This window comes from Mirounga leonina, unplaced genomic scaffold (assembly GCF_011800145.1).
Source record: "Mirounga leonina isolate KUSES-001 unplaced genomic scaffold, KU_Mleo_1.0 Mir_376, whole genome shotgun sequence".
Taxonomy (NCBI): Eukaryota; Metazoa; Chordata; class Mammalia; order Carnivora; family Phocidae; genus Mirounga; species Mirounga leonina.
Genome location: NW_023270718.1, coordinates 1,722,338 through 1,735,608, shown reverse-complemented (window position 1 = coordinate 1,735,608; position 13,271 = coordinate 1,722,338). Strand labels below are relative to the sequence as shown.

Sequence of the window (13,271 nt, the reverse complement as noted above, 5' to 3'; positions counted from 1 at the left end):
GCTGGGGGCCTGGAGGGTTCTGGGGGAGCAGGCGCTGGGGGCCTGGAGGGTCCAGGGGAGGCCGAGCTGGACAGCTGGTGGCGGGAGCTAGGTTCTCACCGTTGGAGCTGAGGAGGCTGCTGCTCTCAGGGGAGGTGGTGGCACTGTGTTCGGGCGAGGGCTCTGGCTGTGATGCAGGAGCAGGCCGGGTCGCCTTCCCCCTCAGGATGTCGATGACCTGTGGGAAGATGGGAGGTCACCATCAGGCTACTCCTGCCCACACTGCTCTCCCTCTCTCCGTTCTCTTCGTGCACGGGGTCTGCTTCGTGCCTCCATGTCCCCTGTCAGAGCTCGCTGGGACCCACAGGCTGTCCCGCTACCCCCCCCCCGCCCCACGCACCGGCACAGACACGCGCGCGCACCGAGGTGTCGCATCCACGCGGACCGGCGCTCGGGCACCTGCCCTCCCAGCGCGCACACTCACCCGGCGGCTGCGCGCCACCATGAGCGGCGTGTCGTTGTGGCAGTTCTTGAGGCCACTGTCGGCGCCGCTGCGGACCAGCGTGCGCACGAGCGGGAGGAGCCCGCGGCCAGACGCCGAGTGCAGCGCCGAGCTGCCCGAGTACATCTGAGCGTTCACGTTGGCGCCGTGCTGCGGGGCGGGAGGGACGGGTCAGGACCGCCACCGCCGCGCCGGACCCGCGCCGGGGCGGTGGACGGGGCGGGGCCAGGGGAGGGGCGGGGCCGGGATGGGGTCCGAGCGAAGGGCGGGGGACGCAGGCTGGTGGCCCGGACCGACGCCAGGACCGGGGCGGGACTGGATCCGCGGTGGCTGACAGAAGGGTGGAAGCCAGAACCCAAGGTGCGCCGGAGCGGGACCGGGCTGGCGAACGGATCAACCCGGGCTGGACTCCCGCTGATCGGCCCACGGTCCCAGCCAGCCGAAGTAGGGGCGGAGTCAGAGAAAGGAAAGGTCCAGAGTCGAGGCGGGGCGGAAGGGACAGGACGCATAAAGGGCCAAAGCGGGAAGGCAGGGTGAGCAAGGCAGTCTGCGCCGGGCCCGGCTCATTTGGGGGACGGGGGAGGACAGGGAGAAGTCCCGGGACAAGAGGGCAGCCTGGGGGGTGAAGCATAGGGTTGACATAACGAGGCCTAGAAGGAAGGGACAGATGTGGAAGCGGCGCAAGAGCGGGAGCCTGAGCTGGAAGCCAGGGACGGGGCGACTGCTGGGCTGGTGCTGGAGGAAGGGGTGGGCGAGAGGCCAAGGGCAGGGACCGTACCCACCTGCAGCAGCAGCTGCACCATACTAAGGCTGTTGTTTTCCACTGCGTGGATGAGCGGGGAGCGGCCGCTTTTAATGTCCTGCAGAAAGGAGGGAAGGTCTTTGAGCCTCTCCAAGCTCGGCCCAATCAGCCGGCGGCCAGTATCCCAGCCCCTTGGTCCAGCATCTCAGTCGGGTTAGATACTTGAAGCCCCACCCACCCACTCGCGCAGGCTCCCACGCAAGCCCCGCCCCTTGGGGGTCCCGCCCCGCCTCCCCGCCCCGGCTCCTCTTGGCCCCACCCCCGGCCCGCGTCCGCTCACCACCGCGTCGATGTCGGCACCGCGCTCCAGCAAGAGCAGCACGGCTTCGGGGCACTCCATGTTCACGGCCACGTGCAGGGCGGTGAGCCCTGAGGTACAGGAAGACTCGGTTAACCTGGGCCTGGGGCTTTGGAGGCCCGGAAAGACCTCAGGTCTTGCCAGACAGCCCCACCCGGCGCCGGGGTAGGAGCTCACCGTCGTAATTGCGGGCCTCCAGGTCCACGGTGCCCGGGGCTGCGCTGTCCAGCAGGGCCCGCAGGCAGGTCGGGCTGCGGTGCTCACACGCCAGGTGGGCTGCTGTCTGGCCATGGCGGTCCAGTGCCATGGGGCTGGCACCAGCCAGCACTAGCAGCCGGACCACGGATGGCAAGGTGGTGATCACTGCCAGGTGTAGCGGTGTCTGGGGGGGAGGGGGGTGCACAGAGACTGTGAGGGACCTGTGCCCTGCCCTGCGTCCCAGTCCTGACCCCGAGCTCCAGTCTTATCCAGGTACCAGAAATCTGGAGTCAGTCCTCCGATCAGATTCAAGAGTCAGGCTCCCCACCGTCGCCCCCCACCAGCTCCTCAGGACTCCCCAGCTCCTAGGACTCAGGAGTGCAGACCCTCAGGCCTCTCTTCCATCAGATCCAGGCCGCCAGGCTCACCTGTCGGAGATTGTTGTAGATATCCAGCTCCCGGCCCCCATGCTGGAAGAGGCTGACCAGCTGATGCACAGCTGCCAGATTGCCCTGCACCACGGCAATGTGGAGTGGCCTGGGGAGGGGGGGATCACAAGCATTAGGGGCTGGTCACCTCTCACCCCCATACACTTCGCGGTGCCGAGTCCAACACGTGCCGGGTACTTTGGAAGCGTATACAGAATCCAACCACTTTTCCTGACCCTCACTCCCTCCATCCTGGTTCAGTCACCATCTCCTCCCTCCTGGACTGTTCCCTGCTTCCTTCCACCCCTGCCCTGCTGTCTGTCTCCCACACAGCAGCCAGAGAGACCCTTTTGCAACCTCAATCAGGTCAGGTCCCTCCTCTGCTCAGAACCCTCGGAATCAGGGCCAAACAGGCCCTCTGTGATCTTGCTTCCCCCTCTTCAATCCCTTTGGCTTCTTCTCCATCTGCTCTCTTCGCTCTGCTTGGCTTGCTTGCTGTGCCTCGAACAGAATAAGCACGCTTGCTGGCCTCCCAGAGCCTTTGCACTGGCTGTTCCTTCTGCCTGGAACAGTCATCCCCCAGATCATCTGCACCACTTGCTCCCCGCATTTGGGCCTCTGCCGGAATGGTGTGGCCACGGCTCACTCCCCTTCCCCCCCTCCCCTGCTTAATTTTCCTCCACATCATCACCCGACATTGTACAGTTTGCTTTGTTTCCTGTCTGAATCTCCCCTTCTAGAATGTCAGCGCCACCTGGGCAGGGCGTTTTGTCTGCTTTGGTCCCTGCCCCGTGCCCCGGAGTGCGGCTGGGGCTGACAGCAGGTGCTCCATAAGCATGCCCTGAATAAATGAATCCATGGCGGTGATCCCTGGCCATCCTTGAGGCTGGCGAGCATGCTCCCACCTCTCCCGTCCGGCCCCGGCTTGCTCATCTGTGATCTGAGTGGGAAGTTCTCTTCAGCAGTTGTCACTGCGAGTCACGCTCAGCCTCCAACCCCAGTGCATCTACTTGGAGGGATTTTTGCCCAGAGGGGAGGTGGGATGGACTGGCATGGAGTCACTGTGCTGGACACCCGGGGCTGTGCGACCCAGATTCCCCCTTCTGGACTGAAGGACTCACTCCCCCAGCTTCTGGGAAGGCTGTCGGCTCTCAGCTCTCTCTGGGAATTACCCTCCGCTGAAAAGCACTGCTTGCCAGGGTCCTGAGCGGGGGGCAGCTGCCATCCCACGGCATCCAGTGACCTGTCGGTGCTGGCATAGAGGGCCTAGCCTTCTGGTCCCATCTCTAAAGGCCGCTGCAGCTGCTCCCGTCCCCGTGAGGCAGCTAAGGCCCTGCTGAGACTCCCAGCAGCCCAATTTCTGCCCAGTCCTGCTTCCCAATACCCTTCGGGCTCCTTCCCACAGCCCCAAACCTGGAAGAGCCATTTAGAGTTGAGGGCAATCTGGGATGACTCTGTGTGTGTGTGTGTGGGGGGGGACATTAGCACTGAGCTTACAAGGGTGACCGCATACACACAGGCTGCAGACCGTTCTCTTGACGTCCATTTACTGGAGCAACGACTTTCTCACCCACCACTGCCTCTTACTACCCAGAGCCTTGCTAAGGCAGGTGAACAGGGGTTCTCCCCACTGTGGGATGTGCTTCTAAAATCCACACGGTAAACCAGCTCTCTTAAGTGCTTTGGTGGTGGTGGAGAGATCCTGCAGCAACCTCACCCCCCTCTCCCCGAGGGGCGGTGGTGGCTTTGGGGGGCCAAGCAGGCCAGGGGTGCAGATTAGGCTGCAACCCTCCCTAGCTGTGTGTGCTAGAGCAAAGTCACGTGGCCCTCCAGTTTTCTCCTCCGTACGGTAGCGCCCACCTCCCCACAGGAGCTCTGCAGGTGAAATGCTGAATGGAGATCCCGATCCGTGAGAGCCAAATTTAAAAGGAAAATGTTGGGGGAGGGGCCGGACCTGGGCCGGGGCGGGGGGGTGGGGTGGGGTGCGACCCGGAGAAGGGCTCCCTTCCCTCCCTTCATCTCCCAGGAAGCCTGGCCTGGGTCCCTCTCGGGGCGGGCGGGGTTAAGCGAGGGCAGAGGGAGCGAATGATTTCAGAGAAACCGTCCAGGCCTGAGTTCCCATAAACGCGCGGGCTGCAGGGGGTGGGGCGGGGCTGGAGGAAGTGGGGACGGGAGGGGCGGCCCAGCCCTCGGACTTCCAGTAACAGGTCTGCTGGGCGGGGCTCCGCTTCCTGCTCCCCGGGGAGGGAAGCCTCCCGCCGGGGATCTACCCCAGCCACCCCCGGCACCCCCACTTCCATCCTCGCGTGGGGTGGAGCAGGAGGGAGGCCAGCCAAAGAGACCCAAGCTTCCCTGGGGGGAAGGACCCCAAGTTTTCCAGCCTAGGGGCCCCTCTGGAACTCCACCCTTCAGGGCTCAGACTCCAGCTGGCTCCCAATCCCCCATATCCCGGCATCCACCCCTGAGATCTCTTAGGACCCGGTTATACTGTGCCCTAACTCTTTGCGGATACCAACTTCTCCAGTCCCTGGGAGTTATAGATCCCCAAGCTGCTCTATACCCTGTTCCTTAACCCCCCAGGGGTCAAGGAATACAGTACCCCGACGTCTGCTCTCTGGGACTCAGAACACCTCCCCTCTCTCTTGGAGACCGAGACCTCTAGCTTCCCGGTGCCTGACCTCTTGAGGGTCCAGATGCCCCGAGATTCTTGCTCTCTTCAGTCCCTAGAAGTCCAGGCTCCCAACTAAGCTTGGCTGCTTTGGGGACCCAGACTTAGCGTGTCTCCCTCCCCCACCCCCAGGCTAGCCAGCTGTCCATTCCGGTAAAGTCTTGGCCCCAGCGGAAGGGGTTAAGGTTAGACTGAACGCCAGGAGGGGGAGGCTGCGAGTGAGTGACGGCTGCTGACGTGGGGGAGGCAAGCAGCTGGGCTGCGGTCAAGTTCTGCGGGAAGGGATTTCCCCCAACAGGCAGCTGAGGCTGAAGTGTTTGCTTTGGAGGGGAGGGGGGAGAGGGGGGAGAGCGGGGGAGGGCGGGTGGGGCGCAGGATTTGAGACTGGTGTGCCAGGTCGCCTTCTGCACCCTGCATTCACAGGCTGCAAACAAATCACCCCTGGGGGCAGATACAAATTATTTCGCAGATGACCCCAGAGGTACCCAGAGTGGGAGGGAACTAGTTTTATTCAGCCTTTTAGACTTCTCAGGCACTTTCTCCTGCTAGGACTCACAGAATGGCCCAGAAGCCCCTGGGGAGCTCTGTGAGAACACTCCCTGCCCCACTCCCCTGTGTGGAGGACCTACTGTGTGCCTGGCCCTATTCTATGTTCTCTGCGTGTGTACATCATTGCACTGAATCCTAATTTTGGTAGGTCCGATATGAGCCCCGATTTCCAGAAAGGGGCACCGAGGCTCAGGGATGTAAAGTCACCAAGTTGGCCAGTGATGGAGGCCTCCCCCTCTCCCCCATTTTCTGCAGCAGTGAGCCTGTCCTTTCCATCCCTACCAATTCCCAGATAGGCACTTGGTAGAAGCGATCTCTTGTCTGCCTCACAGACTTTCACACGCTTATAGTTCTTGTTTTTACAGGGGGAAACTCTGGCAGAGAGGGGCGAGAAAGTGGCCAGCTGAAATTCAAACCTGGGTGGATAAAATAATTATCGGCATGGTCAAGGGTGTTGAGTGCTAAGCACAGAGCTGACCCTTCCCCTGCAGGGGTTTTCAGCAGCCTCAAGGGCACGTTCTCCCAACCACAGGGGAGAAACTATGGGATGTGTGAAATCAGTTTAAAGGGATCGTCAAATTAATTGACCTCTATGACCATGAAACAGACTAGAATAGAAAATACAGAGTGGAGCCCATCTAGTAAGGGTGACTCTTGTTTTGTTCTGTGCAAGTTTTATTTCAAACTTCTATGTGTGGATGTGTGCTGGGTTTAGCATAAAGTAATCATAACAATAATATTAATTAATACTTACTGAGCACTTATAACCTACCAGGCTCAGTGCTAAGAGCTTAACGTGTATAATTCACGTAACAAATCAATCAGTGAAGTATCTTTCACATGTTTGGATTTTTTTTTAAAGAATTTTTGGGTATCTTTGGGTATATTTTATTTTTTAAAAGTAATCTCTATACCCAACATGGAACTTGAACTCACAACCCCAAGATTAAGAGCTTGCATGCTCTACCGACCGAGCAGCCAGGCACCCCTCTCATGTTTGGATTTTGATAAAAATTTTGAAGTCCCCTGCTTCAAAAACAATCCTAGGAGGTAAGTGCTCTCAGACTGCCCATTTTTCAGAAGAGGAAACTGAGGCGCAGAGTGGGGGTGGGGGGGAAGCCTTGCTCCAAGTCACAGCCTGCAGTGGAAACAGGTTGAGAGAACTCGAAAGCCCAAGCTGGGTGCCCCTGTGTTGTGGTGGGTGAGGTGGGTGCAGGGCCGGCATTCATGGGGGGGGGGGCGCTTTACTCACGTGTCTCCGTCCTCATCTGCACGGGTGGCCACAGCGATGTCAGCCGACAAGGGGTGTTCCATGGAGCACACCATGGGGTACAGGGGTGTAGGCAGGTTCAGGAGAGGAAAGAGGGAGCCCATAGTCGGGGTGGGATAAATGGGCAGTAAAGGTCCTGGACAGAGAAAGGACATGGGTGAGGCCAAGCCCGCAGACCCTCAGCCCACCCCTGCTTCCAGGCCTTCGCACCTGCTGTGTCACCTGCCCCTTTTTCTAGGTACCTTTTGCATTTCATACTGGGCCATAAAGGCCCAAGACAACCTGGCCTTCCACATCCATCTGGGCTCAGGCGGCTTCCCCTTTCACCATCCCCTGTGAGCCCTGGTCACTGTTGTCACTTTTCACTAATCTGACTCCCCGTCTCCTAGTAGGCATGGCCCTGAACCCCATCATCACCCACCAGGGGGACCCCAGGGCCTATTTGCTGAGTAAATTTGTGGTTGAAGGAGGTAAGAATGGATGAAGCACTAGGTGTAGGGTGTGGGTGACTGTAGAGAGTTGGGGAGAAGGGTGGGTCAGAAGGAGAGAGGAGTGGAGTCAGACACCAACCATGGCAGCGGTCGAAGCCATTTCCACCCATCATACAGATGGGGAAAACGGAGGCCTGGGTTCTCATCCAGGGAATGGGAAAGGGGAGGGGGCAGTGGAGGCATGTACACACGCAGTGGAGGCATGGGCTCTCTGCAGCTTTGGGGTCACTCAGGGATGGGTGATGTGGCACACCTGTGGTAGGGGATGCCCCTTCCTTGAGATAGGATGGGGAGAATGGTGTTTGGCCTTCTGTCATCTCCTGATCCTTGGGGGCCGCCATCCGTGCACCCCCAAGTTTGCAGGTCCTCGTATCTCCAGTACCAGACCTTGGTGCCTTGCAGCCTTTTGCCTAAATTCTTCATCTTGGCCCTAAATCCTTCAGTCCCAGAATTTCCCAGTCCTGTCCCCCATTCCTAGACCCCTCCATCCCCAAGCTGTGACTTTGTGACCCCTTGACTTCCTGACCTCAGATGAGACCCTGAGGCTGTGTGACCATACATAACTGGGTGCCCAGAACCCCAGATCTCTGTCCTACTGGCTCCTCAGGACCCCCATTATCTAGGCCTGTTTCCTTGCATCCTTGTGATTCCAGATATTGGGGTGCTTAAAACTCCAACTCTGTTCTCCTGATTCCCACTCTTCCCTGATATCAGGTTCCTGAGATTCTGATATGCTGACGTCCCTAATATCTGTCTTCTTAGAACCTGAGTCGCTGTTTCCCTGACTCCTTTTGACACCACATATCTGGATGCCAAGAACCCCAGTTTCTTGGGCCTAAGTGTTGAGTCCTCATAATCCTAGATATCTGGGTTCTAAAGAGCTTATAACTCTGTGTTCTTGGGACTATAGGCTCTGCCCCCTTGATTCCCAGAGACTTTCATATCAGTACCGCTAGGCACTGTCTCCTGGGTCCCCACATCTGTGGCTTTCGGACTTTGGGCTCTGTCCCCCAGGGCCCCCTGACACCTGTGTCCCAAGACATTGGTCCCTGATGTTCCCATAACTGTGTCCCCGGGACCTCAGGCTCTGCCCCCTCCCAGCTCCCCAGGAACCCCATATCTGTGTCCTTGGGACCTTGGATTCTGTCCGCCTGCTTCTCAGCTCCCTGGGAGCCCCTGCATTGGCGTCCTGAACTGTTCCCTGGCTCTGGTGACCCTATGCCCTGTCTGACCCCCACCTGGCCAGGACCCGTGGGAGCCACTCACCCTGGTAGTAAAGCGCCTCTGGCCGGGCCAGTCCGTGGGGGGCCGCGGGGACCGCCGGGGGGTCGGAGCCGCCGCCTAGGGGATCCGGGGGGACAGCTGGGCCCGCGGCGCCGCGGGGGGCGGCGGGTTCCGGGGAGGGCGCGCGCAGGGGGCGCTTGCGGAGCGGCAGCGCCGCGCCGGGGGGCCCGGCGGCCTTGGGCCGGGTGCGCAGGTCCACGGGCCCCTCGTCCATGGCCCCCGCGGGGCATCGGGGCATTGGGCCGCCGGAGACGGCGGCCGAGCGGGCGGCCGGAGCGCGGCTCGGCTCGGCGGCACCGGAGGGTGGCTGCGCCGGGCGCCGGGACTTCCCCTGCCGCCGGCTGAACTGAAGGGACTTTTGTCGGCCGGGGCGGTACCGGTCGCCCGCCTCCCCGCCCCCGGCCCCCCCGCCGCCCCCCCCGGGGCCACCCGTCCACCCCAGGGGTTTCCTGGACCCGCCGCCGCTCCCGCCGCCTCGCGGAGCGGCTCGCCGAGGGCCCCGCCCGCGCCGCGCCCCGCGCCCGCCCCCTCCCGACCCCGCGGCGCCCCCGGCGGCTGGGCCCCAACGTGGGGGCGGGGGCGACGGGAGGCGGGGTCAGGCGGCGGGGGTCCCCACCCCTGCGGCTGCGGGCCTCTCTCAGTCGCTGCCTCAGTGTTTTGGTCTTCCCGGCTGTTTGTCTCTCTCTCTCTCTGTATCTCTGAGTCTCTGACTGTCTCTGACTCTCCCGTCCGGATAGGTGTCTTTCTGGGTCTCGGTCTCTCTCCCTGTGTCCCTCCGTCTGTGCTTCGGTTCTCACTGCCTCTGTCTCTCTTGCCTCTGTGTCTCTCCCTATCTCTCCGTCTCTCGAGTGCTGTCTGCCCTCAGCCTCTCCCCTAGGGAGGGATTCCAGGAGGCCCTGGGCTCACTAGGACGCGGGTTCGAGTCCCGACTCCCCACTTCCTCGCCGGGTGACCTTGACCAGGCACTTCCCTTCGCTGAGCCGTTTCCTCCTTTGCGGGAGGAAAAAAGACACCCCCAGGTCAGGGACCGCTCTCGGCAGGCGCCCAGGCACCGTCCCTCTGCCTGCCCTGTCGCCATCTCTGCGTCCTCCAGGTGCCCCGACCGTGGGTCTGAACTTCGCTGGGGGTGGGGTGCGGTGGGAAAGTGCACAGAGAAACGCTGGATGTGTCTCGCCCTGAGGGATCCCTGCACCCAGCCCGAGCTTCTGGGCGAAGAGACCGTGAGAGACCAAGGGAAAGAGAGACAGAGAGATAGCAAGAGACGCGGAGACACAAGACCAGAGTCAGGGCGACCACAGCCCGGGCCAGGGGTGGGGGTGGGGGTGGCAGTCTGGCTACCCCTTCTCCCCCACAATCCCCTCCCCTCCGGGTGGGGTTGGTGGGTGGGGAACAGGCCGGGCGGGTTGGGGGCATGACTCAGAGGCAGGCTGGAGCGGGTGGGCGGGGAGGGGCAGAGGCGGGCCTTTTCCGGGGCCCCTCCCCTACCTCCCTTCTCTCCGCCCCGGGGAGGGACCCCAGCGGCGCGGGGCTTTCCCGGATTTCCCTTGAGGCGGGGCTGTCGCTGGGGTTGAGTCCGGGTCACCGAGTTACGGGAGGCCAAGGGGGAGGCTTTGGGGACTTGGGCGGGGGGGTGGTGGCGCAGAGGAATGGGGGCTGCACCCCGGATCTGTCCAGGAGGCACGCAGGTCCCCCTGGTTCTCTTTGTGTCTCCCCCTGTCTCTGCAACTCTGTCCCTCCATCCATCCCTGGCCTCCCTCTCCCCGTCTCCGGCCCCGCCCCCTCTCTCTTTTTGTCTCCCAATCTCTGTCTGTGTCTCTGTCTCCCTAGCAGCGTCTCTCTGGGGCCCTGAAAATCCGCTGTGGGGCCCCGGTCCCCAGGAAGGGACTTTGCCCAGGACTCCGGCCCCACCCGAGTGGATCGTTAACCAGGGATTTGAGGAGCAGCTGTGGGCAGAGAGAGGCCTCACCCCTTCCCCCTTCTCTCCTTTCTGCCTCTCTCTGGGTCCCTTAGCCCCTGTAATGGGGAAACATTTGGGGGCAAGGTCTGGGCCCAAATCCCACCTCCACTCCTTGCTCCCCGTGGGACCTCAGACAAGTCCTTTGTCTTGAGACTCAGTTTGGTCTTCTGGCAAATGGGGCCAACATCATCCCTGGCCTCCCCGTGTTGGAGTAGCTTCAAGGGAAAGAATTAGGTTGGAAAGTTTGGGTGCTGGTGTTCTCATCCACCCAGACCTCGCCTGAGGGGACGCTCAGACAGTGGACAGGTCCTATCTGGAGCGCTACCCGGCTGCACAAAAGGGGAAGCTGAGCCTCAGAGGGGCGGGGCTTGTCAAGGTGGTGACCCTAGGAGGTAGGGTTGGAAGGACACCCAAGTTCCTCGTACCCTAGGAGGTAGGGTTGGAAGGACACCCAAGTTCCTCGTACTCCCTGTCTTCCTGTAGCAGGTGGGCCTAGGCTGGACTGGTTGGGGGGTGGTGTGTCTGCACTTGGCCCAGAGAGGGTTTGGAAGGGCTGAGAGAGAGAGAGAGCGCGCGCTGGGGGTTCTTAGTCTGAGGATGGGTGAGGGATAAAAGTCTGAGGGAGGAGGCCCTGAAGGTGGAAGACAGGTCTGAGAGAGGTAAATGGTCTAAGGGAGGGGGAGAAGGGAGAGAGAAAAGGTCTGAGGGAGGAGGTGAGGGGCTGAGGGAGAGGATGAATGTCTGAGGGAGGAGGGCCTGAGAAAGGGGAAGGAGGTCTGAAGGAGGGCGCACTGTCTAAGGAAGTCTGAGGAGGACCAAGGGGGGAGAGCAGCTCTGAGGGAGGAGGGGAGAGCTGGGGGTGGGGGGGGAGTTCTGAGGGAAGAGGAGATTTGAGGGGGGGGGAGACCTGAGGGTCTGAGGATGGAAAGCATGGTCTGAGGGAGGAGGAGCAGTTAGAAGAGGGCCTCCTTGGGGCAGAGGGAAGAGAGGCGTGCTTGAGACCAAGCAGGGACCCAGGGAAGGGAAGGGAAGGGAAGGGAAGGGAGGCCTGGAGTCAGCCCCACCCCACAGCTGTCTAATTTCCCAGAATCTTCTACTGCTCAGGAAAGTCCCAGCTCCCACAACCGCCTCCCTCCAGTGTCGGGAATGGAGGATGCGGAACCAGGATGGCTGCCCCCTCCTTTCCCCCCTGGCTCCCTGTGCCCCAGGCGGGGAGAACTAGGGTCTCCCCTCTCTGGGCTTGAGCTCTGGAGGCCCCCTGCTGGCAGGGGCAGCCCCTGGATGAGTCCCAGAAACTTCCCAGAGAGGGCCCGGAAGTCCTACATTGTGTCTAACCACTTTGTCTCCTGTCGGCCGCCCTTTGTATCTGTCCAAATCTTTTCCAGCTTCCTACTGCTTCTTCCCTCCTCATCCTCCCCTGCATCCTCCTGGGGGAAGGAAGGACCAAGGCTGTACCTGTTCAAGGCTCAGCTAGAAGGCTGTGGGCCTGGGGCAGCTTCCTAGCTCTTGGGGGCCTTCCGGAGGGGAGGGTGGTGCTTGTCAGACCCTAGGTTCCCATCAGCTTAATTCCTGGGCCTTTTTCTGCCCCAATTTTTGCTCCCAGCTGAGGCCTGAGTGCAAGTCCTGTCTTCTGCCTTCATCAGCTGTGTGACTTCCACGCACTTACTTAACCTCATGGAACCGTGGCTTCCTTACCATAAAACAGACTAAATCAAGAAATGACTGCTTCCACTCTGCCCAGCCTGATGTATAGGAAGCGCTGGATGCAATGTGGCTACAATTATGACTTGTCTTATTATAACCACAGGAACCGTGATAATTATTATCAATTAATCACAGAGTCTCGGGGCGCCTGGGTGGCTCAGTTGGTTAAGCGACTGCCTTCGGCTCAGGTCACGATCCTGGAGTCCCTGGATCGAGTCCCGCATCGGGCTCCCTGCTCGGCGGGGAGTCTGCTTCTCCCTCTCCCACTCCCCCTGCTTGTGTTCCCTCTCTCGCTGTGTCTTTCTCTGTCAAATAAATAAATAAAATCTTTAAAAAAAAATTAATCACAGAGTCTCAACAGCTGGACCCACTTCACTGAGGAAATTAGGATGTCCCCCTGCGGGGCTTGGAGACATGGGTCTGGGACCGTGCTCTGCCATGTGAGAGCTGTGTGACCTTGGATACGTGGCTTTCCCTCTCTGTGCCTTTGTTGTGACTTTATAGTTGGGTATAATAACAGCTCCTGCCTCACAGGATTGCTGAGCCGACTGAGACCAGGTGTGCAGAAGAAATGATGGAATGCATGATGTCTGTTCTTGTCTCCATACTGCCTGCCTAGCTCCTCAGGCCAGGCCTTCCTTGTCACCCTTCTCCATCCAGAGGTGAGACAAGATGGGCCCATTCACTCTGGGCTGAGCTCCCACTAGGAACTGGCCCACTCAATCCTCTAGACACCCTGTGAGGAAATCCAACCAAAAGCCCCATTTTACAGAGAAAGAAGCAAGCACGGAGGAGGGAAGTCACTGCCCCAGGGTCATAGGGCAAGGGACGGATTGGAGGGAGGATCGAGATTTTTCCGCCAGGTCTCTGTATCCCCAATGCCCTGATTGCTGCACCCACTGACCTGGGAGGGGTGCCATCTGGAGAGACCGCAGTTAGAGACCTCTCCTCTCTAACTCCAGACCCCACCCTCCCTCCCTGGGTGGGAAGGGTGTAGAAGGGGAAACTCAGACCCAGAAAGGCAAAGTTGTGGTCAAAGGTTTGCAGGGACTATGGTCTCTCTGCAGGCTCTTCTCCTGCCTCCATGCACAGGGGAGGGAGGTCAAGCTGATGGAAGGTCACAGTGCAGCAGGAAGGTATA

At 60.5% G+C, this 13,271-nt stretch overlaps 1 protein-coding gene across 1 annotated transcript in view; it reads right to left on the bottom strand.

Annotated features, from left to right (window-relative positions):
* The window catches only part of BCL3 (BCL3 transcription coactivator), a 9,900-nt gene extending 1,104 nt beyond the window's left edge, over window positions 1–8,796 (bottom strand). The window contains exons 1-8 of the mRNA XM_034986717.1: window positions 8,452–8,796; window positions 6,677–6,830; window positions 2,208–2,316; window positions 1,759–1,963; window positions 1,564–1,652; window positions 1,264–1,341; window positions 464–631; window positions 100–217 (exon numbers count right to left, since the gene is read on the bottom strand). Coding sequence (XP_034842608.1) covers window positions 100–217; window positions 464–631; window positions 1,264–1,341; window positions 1,564–1,652; window positions 1,759–1,963; window positions 2,208–2,316; window positions 6,677–6,830; window positions 8,452–8,707 — 1,177 coding nt within the window. The 5' untranslated portion in view covers window positions 8,708–8,796. The remainder of the gene's footprint in view (window positions 1–99; window positions 218–463; window positions 632–1,263; window positions 1,342–1,563; window positions 1,653–1,758; window positions 1,964–2,207; window positions 2,317–6,676; window positions 6,831–8,451) is intronic.
* Window positions 8,797–13,271: the final 4,475 nt, after the last annotated feature.